We start from the raw sequence: 18,523 nt of genomic DNA on the forward strand, positions 1-18,523 counted from the left end.
CTTTGTTGTATTTTGATCCCATTACATGTGGGACCCACAAATTTTCTTTTCCTACTCAGTTTTTTCTTTCTGCAAATGGGGCCTTAGTATTTTTGTTATGGCCTCTTTTCATAGAAAAAAAGGGGGTGTCATGGTTGGAAGTGTGGGACCAATGTGTAGTAGGATTGAAGAACATGAAAGAGGACTAAAGGAAGTAAAGGTAAATAATGGATAGAGAGGAATTTGGTTAATGCATTTTGTCTCCTTAGTTTTTCACCCTAGGCAACCAACCACATCAATATTTTTGGAAAACTATGGAAAACTATATAATTCTCCCACTCCATTATTTTTCATCAAACAAATGGAGCTTTAATGCAGTTAATGAAGGAAATTATAGAAAATACATTTATTTTAGTGGGCATAAGCCTTAGGTTTGGTTTGCTATGTATTGGGTTTGACTAAGGTTTGGTTTTCCATGTGTTGGGTTTGGTTCTATAGATTTTCTTTGTAATAAACCAGTAGTTAAGATTACAACATAATCAATTAGAATTAATTTACAGTATTTCTTATGTTAGCAGTTTAGCTAAATCAAGTCCTACAACCATTAGGATTTTGAGTCCATGTTCTATTGTAAGTATATGATTATTCCAAGTTATGTTTTGAACTCTAGATCACATTAAGATTATTGAACTGATTCTATATATAGCCATACTTATTAAACCCTACACTTTAATTTATGAAATATGACATTTCATTTCTATATTCTATATAGTTTTTAGTTTATGAAACTTTGGTAGTTGGGGATATATTTGTTTCTGTTGTGGATTCAATTGTCTAATAGGTGGATTCCAAATCGTGCTTGGGTCAAATTTATTCAATTTCTTAACCCTTCTGTTACTCTAGTTGTGTCAAATTTATGATCTTCTACTGATTATAAAATCCTGCAGTATTCTTATTGAATTGGGTTCAGATTGTTTTTTTAATATCTGGTTTTATTCTCTCTGGGATTATTGTTTACCATTCTGAATCTCTTGCTCAATCACCTCAGTTCTCATCCTACTATTAACAATCCTCAATTTAGGACTCTTCAGAGAGTTACTGTTCTTTTGATAGAATCAATTCAGACTTTTTAGGTTAGTTATACTAGCATAATAGACCCATTTATTGAAAATTTGGACTATTCTGATTTGTTTTATTGAAGCAACATAATTTTCTCTTTAATCTGGTTGCAATACTGCTATTGAAGATATGAATACTTCAGGATTATCTATGTGATTGAAGAGGGTGTTGCTTCTTACAGGTGAACTCTCTCAGTTTCAGAATTGGGGATGTTCTTGTTTCAGAAGCATATATTAATTGAAGATAATATCTTGCCAGTATTAAACAGCACTGTGTGTTATTTCATGTTGCACTGTGTTACCTGTCTCCTGGTATATATATATTTTTTAATTTTCTTTTACCTCATTCATTATGGTGAAAAGCCTGACAGGTTGATCAAACTAATGAACATCTAGTGGTGTACTCAGTAAAATTTTTGAAGTTTTGGGCTTTTATTTATTTTAGGCTGAGCATCGCGGTTGTATAATTTTCCCCATTTTTAGTGATGTACTCATCACCACGTGTGCTCAGAAATTTTTTGAAGTTTTGGGTTTTTATTTGTTTTAGGCAGAGTATAGGGGTTTATGCATAATTTTTCTTATTTTTAGTGTTTTACCATATTTTTTAGTGTTGTACTGTGTTCACCTGTTAAATTTTCTGATTCTGTTTTTGTATTGTGCATTATTTCATTACACGCAGGAAACATAAGTTGATTTTTTTTTCAAATTGGAATTAAATTTTCATCCTTCCCTAACCAGAAATGTTATGGATTCAAGATGTTGGAATGTGTGTTTTCAAAAATTTTCAAAGTTTCTTTTTGAAAAGATTTTTTGAAATGTTACAGTTTCAGATATGAAAAAAACTATTTGTTTTTGGTAAAAAAAACCTATTCCTTTCACTTTTTGTTTATTTGGAACATTTGTGTGTTTGTGTATATGGTGATTTATACCATAAACCATTTGTGTAAATTTGGAAAGGCTCGAGTACTTCTTTAAATTTAGTGTCACATTGTTTACTTATGTGTAATGGTGAGCTAATAAAAGTTTATGTAGTTTACAAGGGACATAAGGTTTTAAAAGAAATCTCTTTTGTTATATGTGTGAGGTTAGGTTTTGGGTTGTCTTTTACACACGAGTGTAACTGAGCTGTTGTCGTGCCCATGCTCGTTCTCTAAATATTCTTTTTGGTCAAAGATGGTGGAAGAGATGCATGAACCATATACATGAATTCTTATCCAAGTAGGCATCATTCACGGGCATATATACATGTGAGAGAGTGTTCAATATACGCACAACAATACAAGTGAGAGGTTGTTCACACATCGACGTTTGTACCCGTCCTGCTTAGACTTAAACCATGGCCATGGTTCGGTTTGGCTCGGGCGTTTGCGAAAAGCATTTTTGGTCTTAAACCTCACAAATGGGATAATGGAGACTTCCATTAGAATTTTATTTCTTTTGTTAGTAACATGAATTTTTATTAGTTCACTATTTCATTAGTCCATAAACAATGTGGCATTAAATTTAAAGAGGTATTCAAGTCTTTTTAAATTTCTTTATAAGTTTATACAAGAGGTGCATGGTTTAAGTTATTGTATATATAAACATACAAGTGTTCTAAATGTGGACATTTCAAAAAGAAACTTTGAAAATTACTTCTGAAAACACAAATTCCAACACAAGATTAAAAATAATAAGACAATAAAAATTATTTTCTCTTGAAAATGCTGCTATACAAATTATGTCTCTTGTGAGTTTTTGAACATATTAGATCGGATTAGGGAGTTGTTCGATCATTGATAAACCATGAGAGTCGTTGAAGGTGGTATGGATTCAACGGAGATCGAACAATGCCTTAGTAAGGATGAGTGATATGATATTGAAATGGCTAAAAGAATTAGGGGGAGATTTAAAAATGATCATAGGAGAATTGTGGAAAGACATGCATAGACTAAGGTTTGTTCTGTGACCTCGGACAAAGCCTATTGGAGGTCAAGTATCTATGTTGCAGACTTCATTTTGTGGAGATTATTTTGATGTGCTGGCCTCTGTCTACTATCTTTCATCTTTAGTCATTCATTTTTTGTATTTGTTTTCTATAATTTTTTTTGTCTTGTTCTTTTTTCATCCATTCTCTTTTTCTTTTTATTTTTTGGTTCAAAACTGTTTTTTTTATATTTTGTTTTGTTTGGATCCTTGTAGCCGACGCCAATAAATTAGGATACGGTTGAGTTTGTTGTTGTTGTGAGCTTTTGAAAATTAATCTTTATTCTCACCATTTTTAAGATATTTTCTAATGTTAAAGTATTTTATATGATGGGATCAGATTGTCTTATCAACCATGTATTTACATGCTTAAATGAAACTCTATATACGTTGAAAATAGGGTTTCATTTAATTACAAAGCATTTAAGTAATATTACTCACTAATCAATTAGAGATATTTTGCAGAAAGGTATTTTTGTTAAACAAATGAGTTGATTTATGGTTGAGAGTGATTCCATTTTTTTCTTTTTAAGTATAAGGATACTGAAACTAAAGATTAATATTTAAAAATTTATTGAAAAGGATGAGATTACTCTTGACCAAAGATTCTATTATCTACTATTGATCAGAAAACCTTTCTCCATATAGGAGAAAGTAAAGTTAGAATTACTTTAGGGTTTCACAGAGAGTACTTGTTTTCATTGATGGGAGTAGATTGCATGATTGGGGATTGAGACTCACGTACGAATAATTGGGTTGATCAACACCTCCCCCATGGGTGGTTTGGAATTGAGATTTTGGAAGAACAACTACAGGAGCTGTGAGGCTAATCTAAGTTGCCTCCGAATATTCAATGTCTTTTCTGCCTAGTTATTAATCTTCATGTAGGTGGCCCCTACCTTTGATAGTTGTTTTGAAGTTCCTCAGATATTTGTTTGAATTGTCGAGTTTCAGGTTATCCAAGAATCATAATGGCTCTATTTGGTTGCAAGAGGTATTAAAGGGAAGGGAAATTTTTATACTAAAAAACAGAATTTTTATAATCATTAGCCCATGTGATATCATGTGATCATGGCAATAACTTAAAATCATTTCATATTTGGTTATTAAATGCCACTTTACTTTGCATTCAATTCTCTTTGGTTTGTTTACAAAAAAAAAAAATAATTCTCTTTGATTTGAAATGTAAAATAAATATTACAGGTAAAATGTATATTTACTATACATGATAAGAATATAAATTGAAGGAATTTATACAATTACATAGGGTATTGATTACAAAAGGGTTTTTTTTAAGGTTTGAAAAATTTCGCTTCCTCTTTAATTCTCTTAACTATGCATCCAATTCCTTTTGATTTAAAATGTAAAATATATATTACATGTAAAATGTATATTTACTATACATGATAAGAAATTGAAGTAATTTATACAATCACATAGGGTATTGATTACAAAAGTTTGAAAAATTTCCCTTCTCCATTAATTCCCCTTGCAACAAAACGGAACCAATGGAATTGACAAAGAAAGGGTTTTTAAATGGTTAACCATAACATTCTAACCAACCTGATTTTCGAAACTCTCTTTTAACTCAAGGCGTAGGAAGAAGAAAAGTGCTTCAATAATTATAATAATTTTAAGGGGTAAATTACATGTAACCCCCTGGTTTTCAAACGAAACTCAAATAATCTCTTGGGTTTTGAAAATACTTAAATCACACCTGAATTAGACCCTAATTTGACAAATTAGTTTCTACTGTTTAGTGATGATGTCAGTTAGTTAAATAAATGTAAATTCTTAAATTACTTTTGGATATCTAAACATAGATTTTAAAGGGTTAGCATTGTAAATTTAATTTAAATGTTGTAGTACAAGGGTAAAATAGTCATTTTCTACACCAATAACTAATAGTAGGGTAACATTTGTAGAGGGGGCAGAATGAGTATTTTCAAAAAGCAAGAGGTGATGTGAATTTCATTTGAAAAACAGGGGGTTATGTGTAATTTACCCTAATTCCAAATGTAAATTACTTGTGCATCCCCTGGCATAAGGGTTTTTGGCACACACCTGATAAAGTGAATGGACGTTTAGGTTTAATTGGTTTAAATCAATGGTTTATTGAAGGTCGATTCCATTCAGAATTTTTCTGACTCATTACGTCAATAGTTTCAAACTTTGGGCCTAAAGTTTTGGGGTGTGATGCAATCGGGCTATAAGACAAGGGTGTATAAGTAATAAAAAATTCAAATAGGCTACAAAAGGTAACCCCAGTCAATAGAAGCTTTTCCCCCTCTTCTATTTTCCCCTTCTTTGTAGCTTAATCATGTAAATCAAAAACAAAGAGGAAAGTCATTGGAATAAAAATATGAGGTCCATCGTATAACAAAAATAAGTTTACTTACAACCAATGCTTCACTATCTATTTTGTCTCACTAAACAGATAAACTCTTAGTCAAGATTGGAGATTATATGATTGTAGGACTAGTTTCAAATTTTCTTTTAACTTGATCCTTCACCATATAGTTTCTTCAAGAATCCTTTAGGGAAGAGCTTAAAATAACTACTGTAGCCTCCCTCTCCCTTTCTCTCTCCCTCATCAGTCAGCCATTTAGGATCTTGCTCTTCATCAGACCAGGAGCTACTCGGACCTATCTCATCACGGCTTCTCTTCACCCCTCTGTGATCTACCATTGATACATTTCCATCCATATCAAAAACATCGTCTTCTGAAGAATAGTTGTATTGGATCATCACTTGATCATCTGACTCAGAACACTCTTCATATGGACCAATAGCTAGATGGATGCCACACTTCTTCACTTTAATTGGTTTCTCCATTTCTATTGAAACCTCTACCTCATCCCCACCCCCCAACAGATTCCCAAACTCAGTAGTTGGTATGCCGCCAACCCACATGTGATCTTGAGGGAGTATTGGGATTTCATCTGATGTTGGACAGTATCTCCACTTAATACTCTTGGTTTTGTTATTGACATTAAGGAAAGGAGCAGATGCAAACTCATAGTCTTCTCTGTAAAATTCCTCTGCCGCGTAAACAGCATATACTAATAGCTTTTGAATCTTATAATCTGAAAGTGGAGGTACCTCAAAAGATATTGAAGACCCTGGACTCTGATGGCTGAACCACTCTGGTATTGCACTTCCAGGAAGAAAGACGTTGAGCTCACCACCTTTGGGCAATGCCTGTTCCATGGAAATCATGATGCTTAACAATTTGAGAGAGAGAGAGAGAGAGAAAGAGAGACAGAGCGAAAGATAAAAAAAAGAGAGAGAGAGAACCTGTAGGACTCTCTGTTTAAAAGCATTTGACAGATTCTTGCACCCTTCAAGATGAATGGCTCCAACAGATTCCATTTTCTCCAAGTCTTGAATCTCAACTATCTTGTCACAATCCCTGACCATTAAGACGTATAGATTTGACAAATTCGATAATCTCTCGATTGATGTGCAACCTTCTAGGTTCAAATTCGTTAAGCTTGATGGAAGTTCTGGAAGTGCTTGGAGCCTAGTACAGTTCTTTAGCGTAAGGTAAACAAGCTCAGAGAGACCACTGATACTGGATGGTAGGCTAAAAAATTCATTAGAGCTTAAATCCAATTCAACCAATGATGATAAGCTACCAAGATCTGGCAAACTTTGCAATGATGTGCAACCGCTCGCATACAGTACCTCTAAATTTGAGGGAAGCTCTGGAAGTGATTGAAGCATTCTGCATTCACGCAACCGAAGATTCTGGAGATGAGAAAGACAACTGATGTTGGCAGGTAGGCTACAAAAATTGTTGTGACCAAGATCTAACACTTCCAATGAGGACATGGTCCCAAGATCACTAGGAATCGCCCCTTCTGATAAATTGCAGTCCTTCAAAATTAAGGATTTTAAGGACCGTAACAGCGAGAAAGAAGCTGGTAGTATGTTGATAGGATCTGGAACCTTACTTGTTGAACCCCAAGATGAGAAGAAAGAGTACCAAGATTTAGGTGGTGATCCTTTAAACCCACCTAACGATAATGATTTTAGGTCCCTGCAATGTCCCATGGAGAAGGGTAGTTGTTTTATAGCAGTTCTATCTGCTAGAAGCTCTTTTAAGCTCCCCATATTCCCCAACTCCTCTGGTAACTTGTCAAGTTTTGAGCAACCAGAAAGAGTAAGATTTTCAAGAGAAGTCAGATTACAAATGGTGACAGGAAGACTCTTTAGGCTTCTACAATCTTGCAGATCCAGCAAAACAAGTTTGTGCAAATTTCCAATGGACTGGTGAACCTCAACCAAATTGTTGCAATCTTCTAGGATTAACTTTTCAAGATTGGGGAGTCATACGAAGTTTGGGGTTCTCTGTAGGAGCAAAGAGTGACTAAGATTGAGAACTTTCAATTTCTTGAGTAGCTGCAAGAAAAAAGAGTGTAACATCAGTTGCTATGAAAAATAAAACAAATTTAAAGAGTACAAAATATGGAAACTATACTTACTTTGCTTTCCTTTGAGAATTCTCTGATGTGGCTATGTTGCATGTCAAGAAAAACAAGGTTCTCCATATGAAAATTGGTTGGTATTGATTTTAAGGGAAATCCATGCCAACAGAGCCATCTCAACTCTTTAGAAAGATGATTATAGTCTCCTAGAAGGTGTACATAATTGACCTGGAGTAGTCTCAATTTGGACATCTCTGCAAATGCTTCAGTATCGAAGTTAACAATTTCTAGTTTTGATAAATCCAGGGCAAGGCCTTCAACTGCTTTTGTTCCCTGATAACAAAGAGAATTGGACAAGTATATAAATAAGAACACATACCAACACAAAAACATATAGTGAGAAAAAGCTTCCCAGTCATCAAGGAAAAACGAAAAAGAAGAATTATTATATTGGATTCGCTTCACATCTCTGTTCTTTTCCTATTGCGTCAAGGAAACAAAGAAATGTGAACTTCCAGATTCGAAAACAGCCAAAGGGATAGGAGTAAAAAAATGATGAGAGAGACAGTGAGAGACAGAGAGGAAATGTGAAGGGGAAAGGTAAAGATGTAGATTTCTCTTCACATGGATATGTGCATACATACAAACATGCCCCATTACACTGTTTTTTGGAGTAAAACAATATGGCCCTTGGAATTTTCCTCTCATAATATCTACACATAGAAGTTATTATTTTTATAAAGTAAAAGACCTAATCAATATGATTTTTGGGGTTTAATTCTCATGTTCATTTCAATCTTATGGGGCATACATATGATGGGTTTGTTGGATGAGTCAACTAAGAAAGAACTCTAGCTGCTAGGTGTTCAACAAGGCAATTTAGTTGGTAGCACCAATGGAGTTCCAATAGAGGTCATTGATCAATGTTATCTGTTGAACTGTATGTACTAACATAAAATCAAACATTTAGCTCTTACCATGCATTTTGTCAATACATCAAACGTATCTTGACGAAACCACAATCTGCTTCTCTTGCCAGGAATTTCTATGGATTCTTCACGAACAATTTGCCTTCCCATCTCTCGTAGTACACTATGCATCCAAAGCCCATTGTTTTCAGTGATTTCTATAAGTGATTGATGAATGAGATCATTGATTCCAATTTCTGCAAAGAAACCACAACCCTCTAGTATTCCTATCACATCATCTTTGTTCATTCCAACAAAGAAACATGCAACATCAAGGAATATGTCCTTTTCTGTATCATCTAGTGCATCAAAACTTATTCGAAGTTTTTCTTGGATTGCATTGTTCGGAATTCCCTTTAATTTCTCTATTGCAGTTCTCCATTCTTGTTTACTTCTGCCAAATAGAAAAGAACCCAAAACCTTTAGAGCTAATGGGATCCCTCCAACGTAATCTACCACTTCAAGTGAAATCCTGACATAATCTTCTACTGGCCGTTTTGTTCTAAAGGCATTCCAGCTGAAAAGCTGAAGAGACTCAATGGAATCCAGTGCTTCAACATTATACACTTCATCCGCTTCTAACACATTTAGTAGGTGCTCATCTCGGGTAGTTATAATGATTCTACTTCCTGCACCAAACCAAGCATGCTTTCTGACTAATGCATTTATTTGATTCAATTGATCAACATCGTCGAGAATGACAAGAACTTTTTTATTTTGTAGTCTTTTCTGAATCAACATGACTCCTCTATCAACATTACTTATCCTAATGTTCTTTTTCATCAAGACATCAGAGATAAATTGTTCTTGCAAATGGATTAAACCATTAGGCTGTTCTGAAACTTCTCTAACATTTGCAAGAAAACTACTACCAGCAAATCTGTGAAAGCTCAAGTTATAAACAGCCTTAGCTATGGTTGTTTTACCGATTCCACCAACACCACAAATTCCAATAATGCGGATATCACTTGATCCAATACTTAACAACGAACTAACTTTTTCTACATGAGAATCCATGCCGACTAAGAAGGTATCAACATCCAACTGCTTTTGATTCAGTCTAGCTACAACTTCTTCAATTATTTTCTCTATAAACTTGGAAAAATGCCTGCCAAATACAATATAAGCAAACATAAAAGCATGATCAGCATGTAGTCATCAGTAAAGAAAGAATCACCAAAGTGATCCTTCATTTTCCATTCTATCTCAGTCTCTCTAATTTGATGAAATCACTCATTCCCTTCTAAAGGTTACTGGGAAAATTCAACTTTTTTTTTTAGAAGTTATGCTCACAGAAACACAAACAATGTCTAATAATCATTATCAGTCTCCATTTTCCACTCCAAAACTAAAATTGGATAAAATCACAAGGAGATTTCGCTAAGGTGCTAAGAAATTACCCATGAGCTACAAATCGTAAATCCCATCCGGACAGATTTGCTACAAAAGTAAGAGCTTCTCTCCACCTCTGCACCTTCCCTGTCTCCAACTTGAAACTTTCTTCAAATTCTGCAAATGCTTCTGCTAAACTCCCATTCTGTTTTCGAACATCAGATGGATCCACATCATAAAATATCGGCAGAATGGTCTGGCCGATCATATTCCTGTATTCAAGGATTTTGACGAGTTCATCCAAGTACCATGTGGAACATACATATCTCACCGAGAAAATGATGATTGCAACCTTTGATTTTTCAAGGGCTTTCAGTCGTTCTGGGCCGATTTCTCCATTTCTGAAGGTGCGTACCTTGGCTTGCACCAGAGCGGTGTAGAGGAGGTCCGTGAAGCTCTTGCTTGTGTAATCTTCAATCGATGATATGAACACGCCATGAAACCAAGAACAAGAAGATCCTGTTTCTTCCATCACGGAAGAAGAAGAAGAAGACAAAGACAAGAGGCAGGTTGGATGAAGGGCGGATGAGTTATGGAATGTAGTGAATCCGGAAGGTTTCCCAAACTCGTTGCTGCAGAACTGCACAAGTTTGCGTATGAATAACGAGGCTGACTGATGCTTAAGTTCTTCGAAATCCGTTTACCCAAACCAAAAAAACAAAGGGTATGGTTCAATCGGGCGGTTCAGTGCGGGTTTGGTTTTTTTTTTTGGTTTTGGTGTGAGTTTTAGGGAAACCGAGTCTGGACCGTTAAGGACTTTCGTTTTGGTTTGAGTTGGTTCGGCTTAAAAAACCGTATATGGACTGGTTTTCGGTAGGATTCTATAAGGTTTGGTTCTACCGGTTGGGCTCATAGGTGGCCCGTTAATTTAGCCCAAACCAAGCCGAAACCGAATGATATCCTTAACCATAAACCAGTCCGGTCCGATAAGGGCTTGGTCCGATTTGGATCAAGCTCAATCGGGTCAGATCAGATCAGGCCAATTTGATAGGTTCGATTTATAGTTTGACACCCATAGACTTTAATCTATCGGGATTGGTATAAGGCAATACCAATTCGAACCTGATCCGGATCGCCTTGAATCGGTTTGAATAAGACGGAATTGCGTATATTTTTTAATAAAAATAATTTTGTATTACTTTTATTCTTGGATCATACCAACAGATCGGACAGTGTCTGATCTGTCAAGATTCGGGATTGGTCTTGACCGATATTGGTCCGATCTAGGCGAATCAAACCAATCCGATCCTAAGATTACGGACCATGAAAGGGGTTCGGGGACAAGGAAGGGAAGGAACTGAGGACATATTGGTCTCGGATCAGTCAATAGCTTTCCTTCTTTGTACACTCTTCAACGTGCCAAAAACCAAAGACCTAAAGACCTAAAGACCAAACATATAAAATCCCTCTTAAAACCCAAAAGTCGGTTAACCTTTTGGGATTGGTGTGTGGTTTGTGTGATTATACTTTATTGTTTTATCAAATAATTAAAAAAAACCCTCTCAAAAGTCAGAACGTGAGGAGACGTCTACTTAAAGATTTGGAAGGCTTCTTTAGCCTTACAAGTTACAATGGCATGGAGGTTCAATCCCACCGCAGAACCGTTGATCATACGTGAAAGCATTAGGCTATTCGAGAAAAGTGACCCAAAAATAGGGAAAAATTATTTTGCCAACGAAAGTGGCTCAGAAGGCTAGGACTGTTGATCTTAGGTGAAAACTAAAAAAAAAACTTTTATAATCATTATCCCATGTGATTGTATAAATTACTTAAATTTCTTACCATATCTAGTAAAGATACATTTTACATGTAATATTTATTTTACATTTTAAACCAAGGGAAAATAGATGCAAAGTAAAATGAAATTTAATAACCAAATATGAATGATTTGGGCTTAGATATATTGTCACATGGTGTCACATGGGATAATGATTAAAAAAATTCATTTTTTAAGTATGAAAATTTCACTTCCCTTCCGTTTAACTTGCAACCAAACGGAGCCTTGTACATCCCTCGCAACAGGTTTTTTGGCACACCCGGTAAAGTGAATGAACGTTTAGGTTTAATTGATTTAAATCAATGGTTTATTGAAGGCCGATTCCATTCAGAATTTTTCTGACTCATTACGTCAATAGTTTCAAACTTTGGGCCCTAAAGTTTTGGGGTATGATGCAATCGGGCTATAATACAAGGGGTGTATAAGCAATTTATCCTAATTCACTCAACCAATTTGAATTTGAACACAAATTCAAATAGGCCACAAAAGGTATCCCCAGTCAATAGAAGCTTATCTTGAATTCTTGACGCCATTTCCCCCTCTTTTATTTTTCCCTTCTTTCTAGCTTAATCATGTAAATCAAAAACAAAGAGGAAAGTCATTGGACAAGAAATATGAGGTACATGTATCACAAAATAAGCTTACTTACAACCAATGCTCACTCTCTATTCTGTCTCACTAAACAGTTAAACTCTTTAGTCAAGATTGGAGATTCTATAGATTGTAGGACTTGCTTCAAATTTTCTTTATACTTGATCCTTCACCATATAGTTTCTTCAAGAATCCTTTAGGGAAGAGCTTAAAATAACTACTGTAGCCTCCCTCTCCCTCTCTCTCTCCCTCATCAGTCAGCCATTTAGGATCTTGCTCTTCATCAGACCAGGAGCTACTCGGACCTATCTCATCATGGCTTCTCTTCACCCCTCTGTGATCTACCATTGATACATTTCCATCCGTATCAAAAACATCGTCTTCTGAAGAATAGTTGTATTGGATCATCACTTGATCATCTGACTCAGAACACTCTTCATATGGACCAATCGCTAGATGTATGCCACACTTCTTCACTTTAATTTGTTTCTCCATTTCTATTGAAACCTCTACCTCATCCCCACCCCCCAACAGATTCCCAAACTCAGTAGCTGGTATACAGCCAACCCACATGTGATCCTGAGGGAGTATTGGGATTCTAACAGATGTTGGACAGTATCTCCACTTAATACTCCTGGTTTTGTTATTGACATTAAGGAAAGGAGCATCTGCAAACTCATAGTCCTCTCTGTAAACTTCCTCCGCCGCGTAAACAGCACATACTAATAGTTTTTGAATCTTATCATCTGAAAGTGGAGGTACCTTAAAAGACATTGAAGACCCTGGACTCTTATGGCTGAACCACTCTGGTATTGCACTCGCAGGAAGAAAGATGTTGAGCTCACCACCTTTTGACAATGCCTGTTCCATGGACATCATGTTGTTTAACAATTTGAGAGAGAGAGAGAGAGAGAGAAAGAAAGAAAGAGAGAGAACCTGTAGGACACTCTCCTTAAAAGCATTTGACAGATTGTTGCACCCTTCAAGGTGAATGGCTCGAACAGATTCCATTTTCTCCAAGTCTTGAATCTCAACTATCTTGTCACAATCCCTGAGCATCAAGGTTGGTAAGTCCTCTAGATTTGACAAATTTGATAATCTGTCTATTGATGTGCAACCTTCTAGGTTCAATTTCCTTAAGCTTGATGGAAGTTCTGGAAGTGATTGGAGCCTAGTACAGTTGTTTAACGTAAGGTAAACAAGCTCAGAAAGACCACTGATACTGGATGGTAGGCTAAAAAATTCATTAGAGCCTAAATCCAATTCAACCAATGATGATAAGCTACCAAGATCTGGCAAACTTTGCAATGATGTGCATCCGTTCGCATACAATATCTCTAAACTTGATGGAAGCTCTGGAAGTGATTGAAGCATTCTGCATTCACGCAACTGAAGACTCCGGAGATGAGAAAGACAACTAATGTTGGCAGGTAGGCTACAAAAATTGTTGTAACCAAGATTTAACACTTCCAATGAGGACATGGTCCCAAGATCACTAGGAATCGCCCCTTCTGATAAATTGCAGCCCTTCAAAATTAAGGATTTTAAGGACCGTAAAAGCGAGAACGAAGCTGGTAGTATGTTGAAGGAATCTGGAACCTTACTTGGTGAACCCCAAGATGAGAAGAAAGAGTGCCAAGATTTAGGTGGTGATCCTTTAAACCAACCTAAGGATAACGATTTTAGGTCCCTGCAATGTCCCATGGAGAAGGGTACTTGTTTTATAGCAGTTCTATCTGCGAGAAGCTCTTTTAAGCTCCCCATATTCCCCAACTCCTCTGGTAACTTGTCAAGTTTTGAGCAACCAGAAAGAGTAAGATTTTCAAGAGAAGTCAGATTACAAATGGTGACAGGAAGATTCTTTAGGCTTCTACAATCTTGCAGATTCAGCAAAACAAGTTTGTGCAAATTTCCAATGGACTGGTGAACCTCAACCAAATTGTTGCAATCTTTTAGGATTAGCTTTTCAAGATTGGGGAGTCTTATGAAGTTTGGGGTTCTCTGTAGGAGCAAAGAGTGACTAAGATTGAGAACTTTCAATTTCTTGAGTAGCTGCAAGAAAAAAGAGTGTAACATCAGTTGCTATGAAAAATAAAACAAATTTAAAGAGTACAAAATATGGAAACTATACTTACTTTGCTTTCCTTTGAGAATTCTCTGATGTTGCTATGTTGCATGTCAAGAAAAACAAGGTTCTCCATATGAAAATTGGTTGGTATTGATTTTAAGGGAAATCCATGCCAACAGAGCCATCTCAACTCTTTAGAAAGATGCTTATAGTCTCCTAGAAGGTGTACATAATTGACCTGGAGTAGTCTCAATTTGGACATCTCTGCAAATGCTTCAGTATCAAAGTTAACAGTTTCTAGTTTTGATAAATCTAGGGCAATGCCTTCAACTGCTTTTGTTCCCTGATAACAAAGAGAATTGGACAAGTATATAAATAAGAACACATACCAACACAAAAACATATCACTTGTGAGAAAAAGCTTCCCAGTCATCAAGGAAAAACGAAAAAGGCGAATTCTTATATTGGATTTGCTTCTCATCTCTGTTCTTTTCCTATTGTGTCAAGGAAACAAAGAAATGTGAACTTCCAGATTCGAAAACAGCTAAAGGGATAGGAGTGAAAAAATGATGAGAGAGAGAGAGAGAGGAAATGTGAAGGGGAAAGGTAAAGATGCAGATTTCTCTTCACATGGATATGTGCATACATACAAACATGCCCCATTACACTGTTTTTTGGAGTAAAACAATATGGCCCTTGGAATTTTCCTCTCATAATATCTACACATAGAAGTTATTATTTTTATAAAGTAAAAGACCTAATCAATATGATTTTTGGGGTTTAATTCTCATGTTCATTTCAATCTTATGGGGCATACACATGATGGGCTTGTTGGATGAGTCAACTAAGAAAGAACTCTAGCTGATAGGTGTTCAACAAGTCAATTTAGTTGGTAGCACCAATGGAGTTCCAATAGAGGTCATTGATCAATGTTATCTGTTGAACTGTATGCACTAACATAAAATCAAACATTTAGCTCTTACCATGCATTTTGTCAATACATCAAACGTATCTTGACGAAACCACAATCTGCTTCTCTTGCCAGGAATTTCTATGGATTCTTCACGAACAATTTGCGTTCCCATCTCTCATAGTACACTATGCATCCAAAGCCCATTGTTTACAGTGATTTCTATAAGAGATCGATGAATGAGATCATTGATTCCAATTTCTGCAAAGAAACCACAACCCTCTAGTATTCTTATCACATCATCTTTGTTCATTTCAACAAAGAAACATGCAACATCAAGGAATATGTCCTTTTCTGTATCATCTAGTGCATCAAAACTTATTCGAAGTTTTTCTTGGATTTCATTTTTCGGAATTCCCTTTATTTTCTCTATTGCAGTTCTCCATTCTTGTTTACTTCTGCCAAATAGATAAGAACCCAAAATCTTTAGAGCTAATGGGATCCCTCCAACGTAATCTACCACTTCAAGTGAAATCCCGACATAATCTTCTACCGGCCGTTTTGTTCTAAAAGCATTCCAACTGAAAAGCTGAAGAGACTCAATGGTATTCAGTTCTTCAACATTATACACTTCATCTGCTTCTAACACATTTAGTAGGTGTTCATCTCGGGTAGTAATGATGATTCTACTTCCCGCACCAAACCAAGCACGCTTTCTGACTAATGCATTTATTTGATTCAATTGATCAACATCGTCGAGAATGACAAGAACTTTTTTATTTTGTAGTCTTTTCTGAATCAACATGATTCCCCTATCAACATTACTTATCCTAATGTTTTTTTTCATCAAGACATCAGAGATAAATTGTTCTTGCAAACGAATTAAACCATTGGGCTGTTCTGAAACTTCTCTAACATTTGCAAGAAAGCTACTACCAGCAAATCTGTGAAAGATCAAGTTATAAACAGCCTTAACAATGCTTGTTTTACCGATTCCACCCACACCACAAATTCCAATAATGCGGGTATCACCTGATCCAATACTTAACAACGAACTAACTTTTTCTACATGAGAATCCATGCCAACTAAGTCGGTATCAACATCCAACTGCTTTTGATTCAATCTAGCCACAACTTCTTCAATAATTTTCTCTATAAACTTGGAATAATGCCTGCCAAATACAATATAAGCAAAAATAAAAGCATGATCAGCATGTAGTCATCAGTAAAGAAAGAATCACCAAAGTGATCCTTCATTTTCCATTCTATCTCAGTCTCTCTAATTTGATGAAATCACTCATTCCCTTCTAAAGGTTACTGGGAAAATTCAACTTTTTTTTTTAGAAGTTATGCTCACAGAAACACAAACAATGTCCAATATCGTAATCATTGTCTCCATTTTCCATTCCCAGACTAAAATTGGATAAAATCACAAGGAGATTTCGCTGAGATGCTAAGAAATTACCCATGGGCTACAAATCGTAAATCCCATCCGGACAGATTTGCTACAAAAGTAAGAGCTTCTCTCCACCTTTGTACCTTCCCTGTGTCCAACTGGAAACTTTCTTCAAATTCTGCAAATGCTTCTGCTAAACTCCCTTTCTGTTTTCTAACATCAGATGGATCCACATCATAAAATATCGGAAGAATGGTCTGGCCGATCGTATTCCTGTATTCAAGGATTTTGGCCAATTCATCCAAGTACCATGTAGAACATACATAGCTCACCGAGAAAATGATGATTGCAACCTTTGATTTTTCAAGGGCTTTCAGTCGTTCTGAGCCGATTTCTCCATTTCTGAAGGTGCGTACCTTGGCTTGCACCAGAGCAGTGTAGAGGAGGTCCGTGAAGCTCTTGCTTGTGGATTCTTCAATCGATGATATGAACACGCCATGAAACCAAGAACGAGAATATCCTGGTTCTTCCATCACGGAAGAAGAAGAAGAAGACAAGAGGCAGGTTGGATGAAGGGCTGATGAGTTATGGATTGTAGTGAATCCGGAAGGGTTCCCAAACTCGTTGCTGCAGAACTGCAGAAGAGGATAGTTTGCGTGTTTGACTAACGAGGCTGACTGATTCTAAGTTCTGCGAAATCCGTTTATCCAAATTAAAAAAAAAAAAAAAAAAGGGGTAAATTACACCATTATTCCCTGATTTTCAAACGAAACTCAGATCACCCCCTGATTTTTTTAAAAACCCAAATCATCTCATCTACAGTAACGATTTTAATCAGCTGCTAGTTATTGATGTGAAAAGACTATTTTACCCCTATATTAAAACATTAAAATTAAATTTACAATACTAACCTTCCTTCATCTTCAACATTGATCAAGGATAGTTTAGGGATTTAAATTTATTTAACTGGCTGACGTCATAACTTAACAACATAAAACTAACGGTTGGGACTAATTTATCATATTGGGGTCTAAACTAAGGGGTGATTTGAGTTTTTTCAAAAATTAGGAGGTGATTTGAGTTTCGTTGGAAAACCAGGGGGTGACATGTAATTTACCCACAAAAAAAGTTCTTAGAAATCTAAAGGGGTATGGTTTAATCTAAGGGTGTCAATCGGGCCGTTCAGTTCGGGTTTGGTTCGATTTTTCAGCTTTGGTGTGAGTTTTAGGGAAATCGAATCTGGACCGTTAAGGACTTTCGTTTCGGTTTGGGTTGGTTCGGCTTAAAAAATCGGATATGAACTGGTTTTCAGTAGGAATTAGGTAGGATTCTGTAAGGTCCAGTTCTACTGGTTGGGCTCATAGGTAGCCCAGCCCATCAATTTAGCCCGAATCGAGCCGAAAACGAATGATTCCCTTAACCATAAATCAGTCCGATCCGATGAGGGCTTAGTCCGATTTGGATCAGGCTCAATCGGATCAGACCAGGTCAGGCCAATTTGATCGGTTCGGTTTAGAGTTTGACACCTATAGACTTTAATCTATAGGGATTGGTATAACGCAATACCAATTCAAAACTGATCCGGATTCTTGAATCGGGTTGAATAAGATGGAATTGTGTTTATAAATTTTTATTACTTTTATCCTTGGATCATATCAATAGATTGGTATCAAATCAGTCAAGATTCGGGATTGGTCTTGATCGATATTGATTCGATCTAGGCGAATCGGCCAATCCGATCCTAAAATTACAGACCATGGAAAGGGTTCGAGCACAAGGAATTGAAGTTAAGGAACTGAGGATATATTGGTCTCGGATCAGTCAATAGCTTTCTCTGTACACACTTCAACTTGCCAAAAACCAAAGACCTAAGGCCAAACATCTAAAAACCCTCTTAAAACGTGAGGAGAGGTCTATTTAAAGACTTGG

At 36.1% G+C, this 18,523-nt stretch overlaps 5 protein-coding genes and 1 non-coding gene across 7 annotated transcripts; 1 reads left to right on the forward strand and 5 right to left on the reverse strand.

Moving 5' to 3' along the window:
• Positions 1 to 1,265: 1,265 nt before the first annotated feature.
• LOC122644449 lies at positions 1,266 to 1,417 on the forward strand. Its single transcript, XR_006330378.1, has one exon. It is a non-coding gene; the product is annotated as a small nucleolar RNA snoR137 (small nucleolar RNA).
• A 3,935-nt stretch (positions 1,418 to 5,352) lies between these two features.
• Positions 5,353 to 6,475, reverse strand: LOC122642652. The gene is made up of 2 exons (XM_043836189.1): positions 6,360 to 6,475; positions 5,353 to 6,263 (listed from the first exon to the last, which is right to left on the reverse strand). Exons 1-2 carry the CDS (start codon positions 6,432 to 6,434, stop codon positions 5,559 to 5,561), a joined length of 780 nt encoding a protein of 259 aa, XP_043692124.1. The 5' UTR covers positions 6,435 to 6,475; the 3' UTR covers positions 5,353 to 5,558.
• Positions 6,450 to 7,391, reverse strand: LOC122642355 (disease resistance protein RPV1-like; the record flags this gene model as incomplete). Its single annotated transcript, XM_043835794.1, has 1 exon — positions 6,450 to 7,391. A coding segment is annotated over one exon (942 nt), but the record flags the coding sequence as incomplete, so codon positions are not given.
• LOC122642651 (disease resistance protein RPV1-like) lies at positions 7,326 to 10,361 on the reverse strand. Its single transcript, XM_043836188.1, has 4 exons — positions 9,861 to 10,361; positions 8,470 to 9,568; positions 7,550 to 7,825; positions 7,326 to 7,466 (listed from the first exon to the last, which is right to left on the reverse strand). The coding sequence occupies exons 1-4, from the start codon at positions 10,322 to 10,324 to the stop codon at positions 7,395 to 7,397; spliced, it is 1,911 nt and encodes a 636-aa protein (XP_043692123.1). The 5' UTR covers positions 10,325 to 10,361; the 3' UTR covers positions 7,326 to 7,394.
• Positions 10,362 to 12,161: 1,800 nt separating this feature from the next.
• On the reverse strand, positions 12,162 to 15,524 carry LOC122642649 (disease resistance protein RPV1-like). Of its 2 annotated transcripts, XM_043836187.1 has the most exons (4): positions 15,272 to 15,524; positions 14,356 to 14,631; positions 13,157 to 14,272; positions 12,162 to 13,081 (listed from the first exon to the last, which is right to left on the reverse strand). In XM_043836187.1, the coding sequence occupies exons 1-4, from the start codon at positions 15,371 to 15,373 to the stop codon at positions 12,365 to 12,367; spliced, it is 2,211 nt and encodes a 736-aa protein (XP_043692122.1). In that variant the 5' UTR covers positions 15,374 to 15,524; the 3' UTR covers positions 12,162 to 12,364. The 2 variants fall into 2 exon arrangements, with proteins under 2 accessions (XP_043692122.1, XP_043692121.1); XM_043836186.1 differs by lacking the exon at positions 15,272 to 15,524 and having other exon boundaries at positions 14,356 to 15,071.
• Positions 15,377 to 17,127, reverse strand: LOC122642356 (disease resistance protein RPV1-like). The gene is made up of 2 exons (XM_043835795.1): positions 16,664 to 17,127; positions 15,377 to 16,370 (listed from the first exon to the last, which is right to left on the reverse strand). Exons 1-2 carry the CDS (start codon positions 17,125 to 17,127, stop codon positions 15,377 to 15,379), a joined length of 1,458 nt encoding a protein of 485 aa, XP_043691730.1.
• Positions 17,128 to 18,523: the final 1,396 nt, after the last annotated feature.

The sequence above is a fragment of the Telopea speciosissima genome, chromosome 10, assembly GCF_018873765.1.
Source record: "Telopea speciosissima isolate NSW1024214 ecotype Mountain lineage chromosome 10, Tspe_v1, whole genome shotgun sequence".
Taxonomy (NCBI): Eukaryota; Viridiplantae; Streptophyta; class Magnoliopsida; order Proteales; family Proteaceae; genus Telopea; species Telopea speciosissima.